At 41.9% G+C, this 19,117-nt stretch overlaps 1 protein-coding gene across 4 annotated transcripts in view; it reads right to left on the reverse strand.

Annotated features, from left to right (window-relative positions):
* Nucleotides 1–2,404: 2,404 nt before the first annotated feature.
* usp25 (ubiquitin specific peptidase 25) overlaps nt 2,405–19,117 on the reverse strand; it is a 49,050-nt gene continuing 32,337 nt past the window's right edge. The window contains exons 17-25 of one of the 4 annotated variants that reach the window (XM_061803492.1): nt 16,156–16,407; nt 14,852–14,991; nt 14,090–14,263; nt 9,258–9,436; nt 8,572–8,650; nt 8,401–8,480; nt 8,047–8,170; nt 5,252–5,444; nt 2,405–3,271 (exon numbers count right to left, since the gene is read on the reverse strand). In XM_061803492.1, coding sequence (XP_061659476.1) covers nt 3,099–3,271; nt 5,252–5,444; nt 8,047–8,170; nt 8,401–8,480; nt 8,572–8,650; nt 9,258–9,436; nt 14,090–14,263; nt 14,852–14,991; nt 16,156–16,407 — 1,394 coding nt within the window. In that variant the 3' untranslated portion in view covers nt 2,405–3,098. Of the gene's footprint in view, nt 3,272–5,251; nt 5,445–8,046; nt 8,171–8,400; nt 8,481–8,571; nt 8,651–9,257; nt 9,437–12,648; nt 12,892–14,089; nt 14,264–14,851; nt 14,992–16,155; nt 16,408–19,117 lie in introns of those variants that run through there. The other 3 variants (XM_061803493.1, XM_061803495.1, XM_061803496.1) reach the window with 3 other exon arrangements.

The raw sequence follows: 19,117 nt of genomic DNA on the forward strand, positions 1-19,117 counted from the left end.
CTCTGTATCATCCAAATGGTCGCTGGCAGACTTAAGACGGGCCTTGACATGTGTTGGTTTAACCAAGGGAACCTTTCATGCCATGCATGATTTCAAACCATGACGTCTTAGTGTATTGCCAACAGTCACCTTCGAAACGGTGGTCCCAGCTCTTTTCAGGTCATTGATTAAGTCCTGTCGTGTAGTCCTGGGCTGATTTCTTACCTTACAGTCATGTTTAGCCTCCTCCATTTTCTAATGATTGCTCCAACAGTGGACCTTTTTTCACCAAGCTGCTTGGCAATTTCTCTGTAGCCCTTATGTGGAGTTGGAGTCTCTGGTGTCTTTGGACAGCTCTTTGGTCTTGGCCATGTTACAAGTTTGAGTCTTACTGATTGTATGGGGTGGACAGTTGTCTTTATGCAGCTGACGACCTCTCACAGGTGCATCTGATTCAGGATAATACATGGAATGGAGGTGGACTTTTAAAGGCGGACTAACAGGTCTTTGAGGGTCAGATTTCTAGCTGATAGACAGGAGGTCAAATACTTATTTGCGGCTGCTTCACACAAATAGTTAAAAAAAAAAAAAAAAATCATACATTGTGATTTCTGGATTTCTCTTTTAAGATTATCTCCTTCACAGTGGACAGGCACCTACAATGAAAATTTCAGACCCCCCCATGATTTCTAAGTGGTAGAAATTGCAATATAGCAGGGTGTTCAAATACTTATTTTGGTCACTGTATATGTGCCCTGCAATTGGCTGGCGACCAGCTCAGCATGTACACTCTGTGGAGAAAACTCATTTCGGACACCATCTAGGATCTTGTTCTTTTGGTCACAACTCACAGCTCCTGACAATTAGGAAGGGTAGGAAAGTAGATCAACTGGTAAATTGAGAGCTTGGCTTTTTGGCTTCGCCACTTCTTCACCAAACTCCATATCACAGCTAACGCTGCAGCAATCTCCCTGTTGATCTCCTGTTTCATTCTTCCCTCACTCGTGAACAAGACCCGAAGATACTTGAACGCCTCCTGGATCTCATTCCCGACCTGGAGAGAGCACAACAACATTTTCCAACTGAGGACCAGGATTTCAGATTTGGAGGGGCTAATTCTCATCCCAGGGGCTTCACACGGCTGTGAACCGTTCCAGTGAGTGTTGGAGATTACGGTTTGATGAAACCAACAGAGCCACATCATCTGCAAAAAGCAGAAACGCAATACAGAGGCCACCAAACTGGACCACCTTTATGTTGTGGCTGTGCCATACTGTGCATAAAAGTACGGAACAAAATCAGTGACAAAGGGTAGCCTTGGTGGAGTCCCAACTCTCACCGGAACCGAGTACAAATCAATGCCATTAATGTGGATTAAACTGACACTGGTGGTACAGGGACCGAACAGACCGAACCACTCCCCTACAGGAATGCTTGAGGGACATGGTGGAAGGCCTTCTCCAACTCCACAAAACACATTCTGACTGGCAGGGCGAACTCCCGTGGATACTTGAGGACCCTGTCGCAGGTGTAGAGCCGGTTCACTTTTTAATGGCCAGGATGAAAATCCCATTCTTCCTCCTGAATCTGAGATTCAACTTCCCAACAGTCCCTCCTCTCCAGCACCACTGAATAGAGCTTACCAGAGAGGCTAAGGAGCATGATCCACCTGTAGCTGGAACACACCCTGTGGTCACCCTTCTTAAAAAAGAAGAACCACCACCCCAGTTTGCCAATCTAGAGGCAGTATACCTGATGTCCCCATGATGTTGCCAACCTGAACAGCCCAACAACATCCAGAACTTTGAGGAACACAGGGTCGGCTGCCTTGAGTCCACTCGGACTCAAATGTCCGCCGCCTCCTGCGGAACATGAGCTAAATTCTGTCGCAAGTGAGATTTGAAACTATTTCAGACAGGGGATTCTGACAGACATTTTATATAACATCCCAAATTCCTTGGAATTTGGGGTTGTGTATTGCATGCATATGCACACACACACACACACACACACACACACACACACTTGCACATTAGTTTACACGTACAAATTAATTTGTATATTAGATGTAAGTATTAAACTGATTTGAAATCAATCGCAGGAAAAAAAAAAAAACAGTTTTAGTCTCTTCTGAAATGAGTTACAAACTTTTTAGTACCTTTACTTTCATCGTCACCAGCTGCCATATTGTATTATTTCGGTATTTTAGAAGGGTTTTAAAAACAAATTTTTAACAAAGGCCACAAATATTACGAGTTTTGTGATCTTTTTTCACTCATACAATAAAGCTTACTTTCAATTGTTCAGAAATTATGAAAATGGCAATTAAAGCAATTTAACAATTTTCATGTAAACAATTTTCAGTGATGAGTGGAATTTAACTTTTTACTGAATGAAAGAAAAACAACATTTATTTGGCCAAAAAGGGCCATAAATAAAACTTTATTCTATGGATTTATTCACAAGCCACAGAAAGTCTATGGCTGCCCACCACAGCACTGAAACCATCTCCATTCCAAAGCAGCCCACGTTGATAGACCATTTTGAGTTACTCTGAGGTGCTGATAAACCTGTTTTTCTTTGAATCTCAAAGTTTCCTTTCCGTTTTCTTTAGAAAAATGAAACAAAACATAATACTGTACCAAACTCGAGGCAGAGCAGCAGGCCAGACAAACCTTTTCACGCAGGGACTGATGCATTGAGAAAGGCCTTGTAGCTTGTTTGGGGGGAAATTGAATCAAAAACAGTGACAACACCGGTAAACTATGAACACCCCCAAACTTGTCTTTGTCTCACAAAGCTGAAACTGAATGTGCTTGGCTTTTAGCTGGATGATAGTCTTTGTGCTCCACTAACATTGCTCTTCTTATCCTCCCTCCAAAACAGTCCATCGTGTTCTTTCCACATACACTTCCTCTGTTGTTTTTGCGTAAAATAAGTGAAATAATACCTGTAATGATAAAACCGATAGCAGCAAAAGAGTAACAGAGGAATAAGAGCTAGAAAGCAAGTTAGCCCTGGATTTCTAAAGGAAGGCATGGGTTAAGAGAGGTCCACAGGATTTAAGACCAGGGTCGAGCCTGGAATAAGGGGAGAGGTGCCTGGATCATCCTCAGAGCTCATCTCTCATTGTTGGCCACCTTGCAGAGTGTGGTCATGATGTGCCTATATCTTTCACATAGCTCCAAGGTGGAGTAGGCGGGAACCTTCGGGGGGTCATGGAAGCTTTTGATCTCCGTCGAGCAGTCCAGTAACTTGGGGAGGAAGTCAGTCAGCTTTTCTTGGAGGTTGGCTATCGTCAGAAAATGGCCAGACAGAGCAAGATAACAAAATGATTAATGAGACAGGCTTTGCATCCTCATTTAGACCTCAAAACACGCACGTCAATCGAGCAAATATTTGGAGTATGATATCACACATGATAGCAGTGCGTTCCACACGCAGACAGTAAAAGTCTGGGTGATAAAAGGCAGCCTTTCCTGAACATTGTCCGAAACAAGCGCTTGCTGGACCAAACTGATATGAGGGTCTACCACGGGGGGAAATGGGTTCAAAAAAAATTGCCAAACATTTAAGAGCAAGCTGACTGCTAACTTTATTACAACTCATTAACACAATCATAATACTACTCCAGAATGGGTTTTTTTTTTTTTCTTCATTTTTTAAAGGGATGGATGAATCTTTTCTGAATATTTAACTCTTGTTTCAGTGAATACTCACAACAGTGTCAATAATGGAGCTCACCATCTTCAGTTTGTTTTAATAATCCAAGAGCTGATAAAGTAGGAAATGAACGTTATATTCTAAGACATATGACAAAAGTGAAGTGATAAAAGAGCATAATTACTCATCACTTCATCCTGGTTTTACAAATTCATATTTTTGATTAAAAGCTGACATTGCTGTTCCATCCGAGCCATGCCTGAATTAAGTCCACTTAAACAGTTTAGAGGATTCAATTTACAGAACATACAGTGATGACTGTCAAAATGGAGGCATGGGTGGACTTTTTTTCCCATTTAATAATTCCTTTTTTGCAATATAAAACACCTTCAAATGTTAATAACGGGGGGAAACAAAGTACACACTTGGATTGTTGGTAAATTGATAATTTCTGAAAGCTGAAACTGATTACCATGATTTCTTGAGCATAATTTGCAGCACCTCTGACCCCCCCCCCCCCACAAAAAATGCTCAAGTCAATAGAGCATATGATACATATGAATATGAAAAATAACATTTTGTTTTGTACAAACATGCTGTATTCCAAGGAGTTGTGAAAAAGGTGTCCTTTCATTTGAATATCATATGTAACATTTAATGTTGTAATATACAGTGGTACCTCTCCTTACAAAGGTTTCTACTGACGAAAGATTCAGGTTACGAAAAGCCTCTCTGGAAATTTTTTCTCTTTAGTTACGAAAGAAATTTACGAAGCGTATGGAAAAAAATGGTGCTGCACTCAATCAAACGCTAACAACCTGTACTGTATCTTGGTTTGAAAGCGGCGCGATAGAGCTGCTTTCCCATTGGCCACCGCCGGAGCACTTTCCTGGCATCAAATTGGCTAGAAGGGATGTCAACTCAAGATTCTTGGGGCCCATGGTGAAGAAATATGAATAAACTTGCAAAGAACACAAATGAAAAAGTTGTACTTTTCCATTGTGCGTTAGCTTGGGAAAGCTCTAGCGTGATTCGGTGACAGTCGAGTGTCCAAGGGAATCAAAAGGCATCATGGGTAAAGACTAATGTCCCTCCTAGCCAATGAGAAGCCAGGAAGATGCTATGGGGATAGGCAATGGGAGAGCAGCTGTATCGCTCCACATAAACCAAGATACAGGAAGTGCATTATGAGCAAAGATTGATGTTCCTCCGAGCCAAAGGGATGACAGGAAGAAGCGATAGCCAATGGGAGAGCAGCGCTATAGCGCCACACAAACTACGATAGAGGATGTCCATCATGGGTAAAGATTGATGTTTCTCCTAGCCAATTGGATGCCAAGAAGTTGCTACGCCGATAGCCAATGGGCGAGAAGCTCTCTCACGCCATACAAAGAAAGACACAGGGTGTTTGCATTTGGTGGAATATTGGATTTTTTCCCCCCTTTGTATCCCGAATTTCCTTCGTAAGCAGAAACAATATTTTTCCGAGGAGGCGTTTCATAACTTGAATTTTTCGTGACTAGAGAGGTTTCTGAAGTAGAGGTACCCCTGCACCAATAATATGTAATACGGAAACATCGAAGTATGATCTTTTCTGTCAAAAACTCACATTCCATCTCCTGTCCCAGGTAGGAGCACCAGCGGTTCCTCATGTCTTCTACTGCCAGCAGGTCCCTCTCAGTGTCATGGACCACGAGCAAGGGGATGCAGGGCACCACCAATTCATTCATAATTCCTAAACCAGTGGTCACCTCTGGTTCTTCTCCCGACTCAAACAGGGCAGCTGCTTGCTCATTTAATTTCTACAAACCATGAAACACATTCCACACCGTTGCAGTGATGAGTATGTTTAACGAGATATGCACCGCTACAAAAGTAAAAACCAATGATTATGTGAAATCCTACTTACCAAACTTTACCTATACAATCTCCAATCCCAAAATTTTGATAATTGTTTTAATGTGTAGAGCCATTGTTTAATTTAAAACTGTCCAAATATTTGGCATTTCAGACTCAACAATACTGTATTTTCATGACCATAAGGCGCACTTAAAAGTCTCATTTTCTTCAAAATGGACAAGCCATCTTATAATGCAGCGCACCTTATGTCTGCACCCAGTTCCAAAACCTGTAAATGTTGTTGTGTGACTTTGACGGGGGCTCCACCTAACTGACTGGGAGCATTCCTTGCCAACTTGCTGCCTACATAACGGAAAGGTGGACGTTCAAGTGGAAGAGTGGGCGAGGAAGAGGGACGCTAAACGCACCCCCCCCCCCCAGCAGGTATACATTTTGCTTTGTGCAAAACAACATCATTTTGGCTGAACCCCCGAAAATGGCAAGCGACAGAGAGATGCTTACAAACCACAGTTTTAACTGCATGCTATCAGTTAAGATGAGCAAATGAACTCAGAGCTTGCCATTATTTCAGGAGGCTTGACGAAGGAACTCCAACGGCTGGACATCGGCGTAAACAAGGCATTCAAAATGAAAATGCGAGTGGTGTGGGAGTTATGGATGACAGATGGCGAAGACAGCTTTACTACAACTGGGAGGCAGTGCCAGGGAAGTTAGGCCACAATTTGTGAATGAGTTGTAGATGCCTGGGGTGATGTGCCACAACGAGTGATTCTGACAATGACAAAAGGGAACGTGGCGTGTTTGATAGAGAAGTTGCCCAGCTGTTCATTTCAGATACAGAAGCTGAGGACGTATGTTGTTAAATATTTCAATAAAGGACAACCAAACTCAAGCGTTCACATTGTTAAATACGTCAATAAAGTTAAGCTGAAATCAGTTTTGCTCCCGGTGCCGTTTTAAATAGCGTGCATGCATGCTACCGCATCTTCATATTGTAGTGCCACTTGGAGGCTGGGGGCACACCCACCATGCTTTGCAGCACGAAACATACATGAATAGCATTTGAAGTGCATGTTTTGTGTCAATTATTTCTTCACTCGTCATTCTGATTTTTTTGTTGTCTGCTAGTTGTGCTGTTCTGTATGCTGTGGTGTAATGATTTTCGTTTTGTATGACACCGTGAGTGAAGATGGCGTGCTGACTGGTGACTTGCTTGCATGGGTCGTCGTGAAAAAAAAAAATGGGTAAACTTGTTCTTCTGCTGACATAAATGAATATGCAATTAATCCTCACTGCTTCGTGAGGACCACCATGCCTGCGCCCAAAAATAGATTGCGCCTTATGTATGTGTTAAATACAGAAATTGTACTTGGAAATGAGACTATGCCTTAATACAATGCGCTTTATGGTCGTGAAAATACGGTAAATACTATCATGTTTCAGCAGATTATTCAAAATAATACATTTGCAAACATTCACAATTGTTTTGTATAACGATCAATAGTTTTAATGACAAATGGCCAATGACAAAATAATGGCACATATTTGCTTGTTAAAGAAGACATGCACACATGAACCGTTAATCTGGAGTGTTTTAACTACTTTTTTTTTTTTTTTTTTTAAATGGGCTAGTTCTAAATTAGTTTCATTGCTGTTGGCCAGAATAAAACCGGACATTTTGTACAAACAGTAAACGTACCGTGATCATTAGTTTCTTCGGATAAAGGCAGTGGAACTTAAGGGGATACAGAGGTATTGTGCTGTGCTTGGGGAAAAAAAACCCACCTTACTTTAGCAAACTCAGTGACCTCCTACTCTGCGAGGAGGAAAAAAAAAAAAGCTTTTGCAAAAGGCAGCTTGGAGTCCAGGGATTCAAGGTTGGATACACAAAACAACCAAGAGAATTAACTATGTCAATGTTAACAGTGTTTTCAATTAAAACAAGAGCAGGAGGTAAACAGCTGAGCCAGAGGTTCTGGACAGAGATCTGAGCTGACCGATGGGCCTGTGCAGAGCCAAAATTTGAGGTTAGCTAAGGACATGCTAATGTGTTTACACTTACTGGCCCTCCTGCTTCCTATTCCCACTCCAATGATTACATTACAAGCACAATGCTGGCGTAAGGTTACTGAGTGCAGACTGCTAAGTATCAGTTTCTGATCGCGGTGAAAAACCACAAGCTCTAACTGGGCACATAGCTCTAAAGCTCAGTGGGAATTAATGGAGGAGGTGGTGGGGGTATATCAAAGTGTAACTGGCCTTTCATAGTAAGCTTCTGATGAAAATTCTTTTAAGTGCAATATTTAGTGGCCAAATGAAATCAATGTCTCAGTAAAAAGAATAAGAATATCGTACAACTCTTCAATTTAGAGGAAGGTTCTGGTCATGTTGGTTTTGGTAGGTCACTGAGATAGAAGTGTCTTGATATACAGTGCCAGATGACAGGGGTAGGATACCAGAAAATTAACTTCCTGTTCTAAACCATATCTTGCAGATAATTTACACCCTACACAACTGACAATTTTATAGCACATTTTGTCTCACCAACAAGCAATCGCGACGGTAATGACCAAGGAATTCCTCATCGTGTCCTCTGTACAGCCCCTTAGACAAAAGCTCCTTGTTGTACTGGTATGAGTAGATCAGATATATCAACGCCTCCACATAACTGAAAAAAACAGAGGGGGGGGGGGAAGAGAGAAATCGCTATGAGTACAAAAAAAAGTACATCCTTAAAAAAGAAGCGCAGTCTTTAATTTGCTGCCCTCTGCAGGTGATACTGAAGTTAGTTCCTATTCAGAGTAAATATTTTTGAAAAGTACAGGAGCTACTTATCAACGCATTATACATTTTCCCAATATTACAGGATAATGACATCGTGTTACTGTATGACCATACTTCGTCTTGTGGAAGAGCTCCAAGCCAGTAATCATGAAAATGGTCGTTTCACGGAAGTTCCTGTAGTCTTGATGCCATATCTGTGTTGGAAAAAATAATAATTACAGGACAGTTCATTGAGATAGGTAGTCTGAAAGGAATGCATTTTAGATAAGGGAAACCCCAACTGACCTCATACTCATCCATGTTGACCTCCTCGGGCTTAATTAGGTCCAGTTTTGCACGTGCCACATTCATAATGCTTTTGCATCTGTGAGGGAGGAAGGAAGGCCGTAAGACTAACTGGCATCAGCTCTGATGGTGAGTCATTGTCAGGAGATGAAATGCTCTAGCCTGCCCCTGGGCCATAACTCGGCCTAATGAATCACTCTTTAGAGCTGAGAGGAAAAGTGAAACACTCCTCCGGAGGCTCCTATTGAGGCTACATGCACACATTAATCTATTTATCCTGCTCAAAATAGAGAAGTGATAAATCAATTTTTCACTCAGGATTTTGGACAGATGCCAACAACCATTGGAAAAAAAAAAAAAAAAGATCTCAGAGATGTAGCATTAGGAATGGTACATTCAGGAATACATTTTAAATACAAAAGGAATGCTGATATCCATCAGTACAGAAGAAAGGCATTACTGCATGTCTTTTTATGGTTTCATGGTGTCCTGTACTGTACTCTGTCCTCTAAAGTAGACAGACTGGCTGTCTCCAATAGTACAAGTGTCTGCTACCCTCTGCTGGCCGTTATTAGATATGGAAAGCCTGATTCAGTGACAAAATCCAAGCGTTCTGTTTAAAAACACCCCCCGCCACAAAAAAAAAAAAAAAAGATCTTTAATGGTTTGTGTCTAGCATAGAGTACCTCTCATCAAAAGCCAGGTTACGGTCAGCAAACTGAGTGAGCAAAGTCCTCTCAAGGATCTTCTTGGGTGCCTGGTTCTGGAGGAAGTACACAATGACGTGCTGAAGTCTGTAGTCATTCTCAGGGGGAGTGTCCTCTTGGGCAAACCGCAGAAGACGAGCATATTCTAACTTGAGAGCCTGATTAGAAAAACAATGTCAAACGGGATCAATAAAAATACAGCTTATGTCACAGGTTGCTCAAACTGCATTTAGAACACATAATTAAGTGCCACAATTCCAATTTGTCTGCTTCCTATTGGCACAATCTGGATATTTTGACAGTCGGCAGTGTCCAAATTTGGTCCATTTCATGTTTTCGTTTTTTTTTCTATTGGTCAGTCCCTATCTACATGGTTCTATTTTCCCCAAAATTATTGGTCAATGAGATACTGGTTTCTTTTAGGTTTCCTGAAAAGCAATGGATTTGGGGATGCAAGGATTCTGCCTGACACAATTGATATGAATCATGAAAACTCAAAGACAGAAACACGCTTCTCCCAAAAGTGGATTAAAAAAAGCTATACAAGTGTGCATATAGAGTGGAGCAAAAAAACCGTTGCCAGCCACCTGTAGTGGAAGTTCTCCCACTTGAAAAATGAGGTCTGTCATTTTCATCATAGGTATACCTCATCAATGAGAGAGAAAATTAGAAAACCTTAAAAAAACCTCTCAGAAAATCACATCTGATTTTGCTTTTTTTAATTTACCTAATTAAGATGGAAAGTAAGTGTTTGGTCACGTACAAACAAGCAAGATTTCTGGCTCTCACGGACCTATAACTTCCTCTTTAAGAGGTTCCTCTGTCCTCCACTCGCTGCCCCGTATTAATGGAACCCGTTTGAACTCAAGATCAGTCTAAAAGACTCCTGTCCACAACGTTAAACAGTCACACTCCAAATTCTACTATGGCCAACACCAAAGAGCTGTCAAATGACACCAAAAATGAAATTGTAGATCTGCACCATCCTCGGAAGACTGAATCTGCAATCGGTAAGCAGCTTAGTGTGAAAAATATCAACAATGGAAGCAAATCTAATCATAATAATGAATATTACACAATATATACAATAATGAAGCAATTATTAGAAATGGAAGACATACAAGATCACCGATAATCTCCTTCAATCTTCTTCTCCGAACTCAACATGAATGTCAAAGACAAATTCCTTGTGTGTTTTTGCATACTTGGCCATTAAAGCTGATTCTGAAATTTCCTCTGCATGGTTTAGGGATAGACCATGATTTATCCCAGGGAGGGATTTAGAGATAGGGCAAGAAGTTCGGTCATCTGGGAGGGGCTCAGAATCGAGTCGCTACTCCTCCGCAGTGAGAGGAACCAGGTGAGGCGGGCCGGGCATCTGATTAGGATGCCTCCCTATTGAAGTGTTCTGAGAGTATCCCACCAGGAGGAGAACCTGGGGGCAACTCAGGACACGTTGGAGAGACTGCCTCCTGGCTGGCCTGGGAACAACAAGTATGGGCTTCCCTGCTATAAGCTACTGCCCGTGACCTGACCTCAGGTGAACGGATGAAAATGGATGGATGTTTGATGCGGTTGGTTTGTTTTTGCACATTGGTGATGGTGTCCTTTCGTTCTGACACCTAATGTAATTTCCCATGTGCATCTGCCCAAAAATGAACCAAATGTCGAGAGAGTGCACTACACATTGGCATAAGTGGAAAAGGTCTTTCAGATTGTACAAACGTATACCAGTACTGAGTTGTAGAAAATGTGGGCTTTTATTACAATATATGTGACGTGTAACATTACAAATGTATATTTACAGTCCCTTCCAAAAGTGTTACAAGGGCAAGATCATTTCCTTTGTTTTGGTAGCATACTGGAGACATTTGGGTTTCAGATCAAAAGTTTAATTAATATAAGACCACAGTTCAGAATCAAGCTTTCATTTCATGGTCTTTATATATAGAGTAGATGTGTTAACTCAGGACAGAGCACCTTTTATTTTCAAGTGAGCAAGAGCATTGGAACAAGTGACTGATGGTTGTTTCTAGGTGCTCAGATGTTGCCATTTAGATTTGCGGCAGTCTTTGTGCCAGAAGTGCCACAAAGCATAGTGGGAGGAGGTAAATAGCGTTTAAAGTGCATGTTTTGTGTCAATTACTTTGTGAGTTATTCTTTTATTATTTTCTAGTTATGGTACTCTGTTTGCTGTGGTGTGATCATTTTAGTTTCAATGTGACACTGTGAGTGTGTACTACATTGTCAGTAATAACCTGCATCCACAGGCAAGGTATGTGGCAATCTAAGCTTCTGCTTACAGATGTGTAATGCAATGGTTCCTCACTGCCTTGTGAGCGCCATCATATGGTAGCTTACATACACACTAAAACACTTGCTGGCATGCTTGCTAATAGCGTAACCAGCGTGTTTAAGTGTACTTTATTGGACAAGTTGCACAATAGGATTTGCAAATGTTGCAACTCTGTGTACAAATACGGTGCACCACATTGTAAGGCGCCATGTCGAATGTGGCGTCTAGTCTATTTAGAGGAGAATTTAAGACCTTTACAACTGTGAAAATAACTGAAAAACCTGTAAAAAAAAAAATAATAAATAATAATAATTAAAAAAACTTAGACCAAAATCTGCAAATATACGAGGCTGCAAAAGGTGAACTGCGAATGGGCAAGGGCACATTGTATTACTTTTTCCAGAATTCCAGAACCCTAGTGTAGCGTCCCTTTCAACTTCATACTGCCCAGATGCGCAAAAGCTATGAAGCAAACCAAAACAAACCTGTCAAATTATATAGTCTATCGCACTCACCATAAATAAATTGAGGAATTTACCGTTAATCCATATGATCGGTACCGGGAGATCTCACTCATGGATTATCGGGACTGGAATTGGCAGTATGAAACATTGATTGGAGCGCCCCTAATAATATACAGCATGTACAACATTGAAACACAGGTTAAAGCATTGTTGGGATGTCAATGCTAAATAGGTATCTTCACAATTTGATAATTGATCTATTCTTTAAAGCATTCATTTGTGCAACTTTAATTGCTTGATTTTAGTAAGTTTTTTCATAGAGTCATCGCCATGAATGTAAATGCACTGTTAGCGCCTGCAGGTTGTTCCGTACAAGAACATGATGGGACTTGTATCTTAGACCTGCAGTCGAAATCTAGACTCAGACAAAAATCCTACTTTTCATTTTAGAACTTTGATACCTTAGCATGGGGTCCAAGGGTGATTGGACGTAGTAGAGGCTACTTGACAATTGCTTAATTTTGTTGTCCTATGGCCACAAACGCACATTTTAACTTTGACAAAAATGGATGCTCAATTTTCTGCCAATCTATCAAGCAACAGAAATTGTGGAGGAAAAAAAAAGTTACCTTTCGTGTTTCAAAGGGTAACTCCTGGAATGTATGTATGTACACAGGAGAAGACAAACGTGCTGATTTGCATGAAAACGTGGAAGTGGGTGGAGAGGGAATGTAAAATGTGAGGGAGAAGACAGTACCTTAAAAAAGGCTGCCTCAGGCCCATTCTTTTCATAAACTCTGCTGGATTTGCCAATAGCCATAATTACACCCTGCATGTTCGGGGTCATCATTGCCTGCCCGGGAAGCAGGAACTGCATTAAACAAAATAAAAGGCTCTTGTGATGGAATAAGTGCGGGCAATCACAGAGTTATTCACTCTGAAATGCTAAAATACAGGCATGGCAGACATACATCACTCTGCAGTCCATGCATTCATTAGTGAAACATCCTTGAGGAACAGAGCTATTAGGTTTAATAGCTCAAAGTATATCCCTCACGGAGATGATGTGTGAAAAAACAAGAAGCCATAACACTGGATTTGACAGTGCTCAAAGCCAGGATGACTTGTGACCACAATCCCAAAACACAAGATGCAGCGATATCCAAATTATCATGCATTAGAAAAGTAAAAAGGTACAATGTGAGTCTGAAGGCTTTGTTTGTATTTTAGCCCCTTTCATACTGGATACTATTTCCATTCGGCACATCAGAGGCATGAACAGTAGAACAGACATCTACACGCCTTCTACACATAACTCGCCCAAATCACGTGAGGGAGTGTGAGCATTTACACGGCTGCCGCGGCTCCCCACAAAAAGATAATTAGGTGTGTGGCAACACAAGTGTCTCGTGTGACATCCTTCGTACTTTCTCATAGCAACAATTTCTTTTGACACAAAAGGGTAGGAGGTGAAGGACTCAAGCGTTTTAACATCTCAGTCTGGTCCCAGTTTGCCTCTGTCCACGGTCACACACGATCACCTCTGTTACACGTGATACCATCTCTGTCGACGACAACACCCTCGTCCATTCCAGTAACCTTCACATAACACACTGAAATAAATAAAGAAATAGCAGATTCTGCGAAATCTTAAATAGCAAAAGTTACGAATAAATGAAGTATTAGTGGTGTAATAATGTTGATTGTCAACTTGAATTCCCCCCGTCAATCCAGATTTGGAATTCCTGAATGAGAGCAACGATGGGCAGTCTGAAAGGGGCTTCTGTTTCATAGTACGTGTGTGGAGGTTCATTAGTGCACAGCTTGGTGCAAAAGATCAAAAAGGAGTTGGGCTCTAAAACAGATGCTTTACACTATTTGGAATGGCCATGCAATAAGAGCTTTATATTATTGAGTTTTTAACTCTGGAGCCATACCCAACACTAAGATCCAAGCATAACAAATATGTAGAAACGTGGATGAGCACTGATGCTCGCACTCTTCTATCACATTTATCACACACAATAGAGATTTGCTGGGTCTTGCTCTACCTCATCATCATATCCCCCTTCTTCTGACTCAATGATAAACGTCCCAACATTGGGAATGGCCACCTCTACTGTGTGGTGGACAGGGGACTCATCCTCCATGACAAAATCAGGTGGAGGGATTGAGGGGGTGGTCAACTGGACTTCAGGCTCAGGGGAAGTGAGAGGGTGAAGAGACTGCAGAGACAATTGGACAGATGAGACAGGAAAGACACAGGACTGATGGGATATCCATTCAAATTAAATATTTGGAATATTGCATGGAATTCCTATGAAGATCATTTGTTTTAAGTGAGTTTTGACTACAATTGTGGTGCGTTAGTTTACCTGTTACCTTATAAAGAATCTTGGTTGAAATTACTTTCCTGAATGGTCTTCTGATTGAAGAATTCAAACTAGAAATATGTCCGTAAAGGAATATGAACAGTAAATGAATGTAATGTTGGTGTATTTAAGCTTTGACTCAGTAATTTCTCCGTCGTTTGCCAAGATATAATGAATGCTGTGGCTGCAAATAGGAAAGGTTGAAAAACTAAACTGATGAGAAAAACATTTTAGTTTAAGACAAAGACTCAAAATTCTTTCCCGTGCACATCCTTGATTGAGAACTAGAGTGCTTTCCAAAGCACGCAAATGGCCTGACGTGGACCACCAAGATATTTTTTTCCACGTACAGTATTCAATTACCCTATAACCTAAACTGACTCTTAAAGATGTCTGTCAAGCCACATATGATGTGTTATGTGTTTCCTGCGTTTTACATACAGCATTTAAGAGCGCTTCAGGGCTTCTCTCTTCCTGTTCAGCAGTTGCCCTGGAGATGGCTCTCTCTGTGTCCTCTTGAAGATGTTTGGAGTCATTGGTGGGTGATGGCTGCTCCATGTACTCAGGATCCTGTTGGGGTGCTGTAGGAAAGCATTCAGAATCAATATTTTTTTTTTTAAAATTCAAGCTTAAGGGCTTGATGGAAAAGGGAACGCAGTGGCAGTACAATAAGTGCTTTCCAATTACTGTACTTTTTGGGACTATAAGTCGCAGTTTTTTTTTTCACAGTTGGGCCGGGGGTACTCCAGAGCAATTTATATGTGAAATTACTAACACATTATCCATCAATCCATTTTCTGATCCACTTATCCATTACTTTCACACTAACAAATGCAGGAGGGCGATTTAGGCCAGTGTATCTGCACCTGCTACTTCTGCCCACCCCCACCCATTTTCTGAGCCGCTTATCCTCACGAGGGTCGCGGGAGTGCTGGAGCTTATACCACTTGTCATCGGGCAGGAGGCAGGGCACACATTTGTATACATGTTTTGATGTTTGTAAAGCACTTTGAATCACCTTGTTGTTGTATTGCGCCATACAAATAAACGCCTAGCCTTGCCTCATGTAAACAAGTCAGATTATTATTCATTTTTAGCACCTTGTGACCTGTGCTGATTTTAGAACATGTCTGGTGGGCGCATTAAGTGGTTCTCACAGGCAACCACGCGCACGCGGGCAGGACGTTGGTGACCCCCGATATAGTGTGTCCAATTGGATCACGGAAAAGAAAGATGACACATTTTAGTCATTTAAGTCTGGCTTCCAGATGAATGTTGATATATAAGGTCTCAGTTTTGTACAAATGACCTGCAAGCAATACTTAAGGATCTGAAATTTGCTGCGCTCATGTTATGCCAACAAAAGTTTTTCCTGATATTAAATGTAAATGTTAAGTAAAAGTATTCCCAAAAAAGCAGCCGTAAGAATATTTTATTTTAGTGGTGTAGTTAAAGATCTGCGTGTTGTCTAATGAGTGAGGCAAATTACTAGTGTTTACGTATAAAGATTTCGTGATTACCTGCATCTGAATTTCATGACCTCCACCAACAGTATCCCTACCACATCAGCCCAGGCATGATTGCAGTTCAGGCATTACATTACAGGCAAGGAACTTCTTCATATTTTATTGTGTAGTCATAAATATGGTTACAGCTACTGTATCGAGTAAAGCATACCTTTTATTTAGGAAAAGTAGTGGAGGAAATATCACCGTTGCCAGGAATATAAATCAAGTACAAAGTACCTGCATTGTCTGGAGGGCTGCCATCAATGCTCATGGGCTGGGGTGAGGAGGAGGAAATGGAGTTGCTCGATGCTGTTGATGCTGCTGCGGCAACAGCCAATTTTTCCTGTTGGGCCTTGCGAGCCTGCAATGCATTCCACTCCTCAATTTCCTTGAGAAAGAGCTCATTGTCCTCCTTTACATACTGCTTCAGGTCTGGCGGAAGTTTGTCCATGCCACTCAGTAGCTGGCCAGTTTCTTTATCGAACTCCTCTGTGTTGACAAAGAAGCGAAACAGTGAACAATGTATATATATCATACAATGAGGCTAAAACCTATTTAGTCAGCCACCTATTGTAGAAGTTCTCCAACTTGTTTTTTTTTTTTGTTTCCTGTTCAGCTGTTAGATCAAGCAGAGTGGCCAATCTGCACCCCCTTTCTACACGAACAGTTTTACTGCGACACAGTGGAGTTTATTTTAGCTTCCTCTGTGATTTCTTAGTATATTAATTGAAGATTATTGAGGAGCAGATTTGATAAGTCAGACAGAACCGAATTTCAGACAAAGACAAAATGCTAATTGTAAACAGAATGACAAAAGTAAAATATTCCATATCTACAACAAAAACATTAAATATGGATGTTACATGACACTGCAGTGGTACACCCTGTGAAGGAAGGACAAGACAAGTTAGGATAGGACAAGGATCGTGTAACCGGCTATAGAACTACAATGTGGTGGGACTGATGAAGTGAATTACAGATGTTTATAGAATGAAAAATATAGGTGAGTGGATACATAATCAATTGACAGATACACGAGTTACAATACGTGAGTGGTCCCACACACAGTGAAAGAATTCCAGGGCTGTGTGCCTATGGACACATGAAAGTGAATTTACACCATTGTGCATGCAACAAGACTGACTGAAATACCCTATATTTGCTGTGCCTGCAACACCCAACCAGGACAGGACACGTCCCCTGCTGAGACCCAGGGCAGTCCGCCTTCCCCTCCGAGGCACCCCAACAACTGGCCACCCAGTGGTGGCCGCAGGGAGCCAATGCCACCCTGAATCACTCCCTTGCCCTCAGAAGAAAAGGAATCCCCTCACAGCCCGCAGGGCCTGCAATGCGCCCAGTCCCAGTGCAGCACGAGGATGGGAGAATCTTCCTTATTTGTTGGGAAAGAAGGGCAGAGAGGGGCAGCTGACAAGAGATCCATTAGATTAGGGTGGGAACCCAGGGAGCAGCCAAGTGCCAGGAGAGGAGAACCCCCACGCCATGCAGGAATCCATGCCGGGGGGCTTGGCCTCAGGAGCACAGCCATGTAACTAACTGTAAAACGCACCTGCCCCCCCCCCCCCCATTACTATGACTGCCAGGTGCCTGACTGGCAGAAATTGGGCCCTTGCAACTTAAGAAGATCCACGAGGCCGTTAATTTTCACAATGAGAATAACTCAAATATGAGAGATAAAATGAAAAAGAAATCCAGAAAAATACTAATTTTTATTTGCAAATTATGATGGAAAACAGTATTGGGGTACCTACAACCAAGTAGAATGTCTGGCTTCACAGACCTTTAACTTCTTTAAGAGGCTCCTCTGTTTCTCCACTTGTTACCCGTTTGAACTCATCAGTATGACAGACACCTGTTCACAACCTCAGTCACAATGCAAACTCCACTATGGCCAAGTTAAAGGACACCAGAAATAGAGTTGTAGAGTTGCATCAGGCTGAGAAAACTCAATCTGCAGATCGGTAAGTACCTAGGTGGGAGCAATCTTTACAAAATGGAAGACATGCAAGACCACTGATAATCTCCCTCGATCTGGGGCTCCACGCAAGGTCTGAACACTATGGGGTCATAATGATCAAAAGAACAGTGAGCAAAAATCCCAGAATCACGTGGGGGGACTGAATGAATGACCTGCAAAGAGCTGGGACAAAGGAACAAACGCTACCATCACTAAAACAGGATGCCACCAGGGACTCAAATCCTGCAGTGCCAGATTTGTCATCCTTTTCAAACCAGTAGATGTCCAGGCCCATCAAGTTTGCTTAAGACTATCTAGATGATCCAGAAGAGGAGTGGGAGAATGTTATATGGTCAGTTGAAACCAAAGTAGAACTTTTTGGGAAAAAAAAATAAAAATTCTCACGGTTTGGAGGAAAAAGAATGCTGCTGGAATCCAAAGAATACCATACCTACTGAAAAGCATGGGGTGCAAATATTGTACTTTCAGGCTGTTTTTCAGTAAAGGGACCTGGATGACTGATCTGTGCAAAGGAAAGACTGAATGGGGTGATATACAGTAAGATTTTAAGTGAAAATCTCCTTCCATCTGCAAGGGGATTGATTGAAGACGAAACGTGGCTGGGTCTTTCAGCATTACAATGCTGCCAAACACACCGCCCGAACAATGAAGGAGTGGGTTTGTAAGAAAAATTTCAAGGTCCTGAAGTGACATAGCCAGTCTCCAGATCTTAAGCCCAAAGAAAACATTTGGAGGGAGTTGAAAGTCTGTGTCTCTAGAGGAGATGGAAAATGGTGCCAACCTGTGTGGTCGTCTTGGTATAGTCCTCCCGAGTATTGTACATGTTTTTGTGTTTTTTGGTCCTCTCTGGACGCAAGAACACAAGTGAAGTCTTGCTAACTATCGGAGAGTCTTTCCTGGACTCCTCCCCCCCCCCCACCCCCCCAACAACTCTCGCAAACTTGCTGAGTTTTTTCCTTGAGTTACTCACCAGAGGAGCGACTGCTGTCTACAGAGGATGGAGACGACACCGCCACAGGGGGACGCGTGGGGGATCCAGGTGAGACTTTACAGTAGAAGACACAGATTGACGTTCCCATAGATTCAGCTCGCGAATCTACACTCCCTTCCCAACAAAATAGACGAGCTTCATCTCCTGATAAGGACCAGCAAAGACTTGGGATGTTCCACAACCCTGGCTTCACTGAGACTTGGCTGTGCAAA

This window comes from Syngnathoides biaculeatus, chromosome 18, assembly GCF_019802595.1.
Source record: "Syngnathoides biaculeatus isolate LvHL_M chromosome 18, ASM1980259v1, whole genome shotgun sequence".
Classification (NCBI taxonomy): Eukaryota; Metazoa; Chordata; class Actinopteri; order Syngnathiformes; family Syngnathidae; genus Syngnathoides; species Syngnathoides biaculeatus.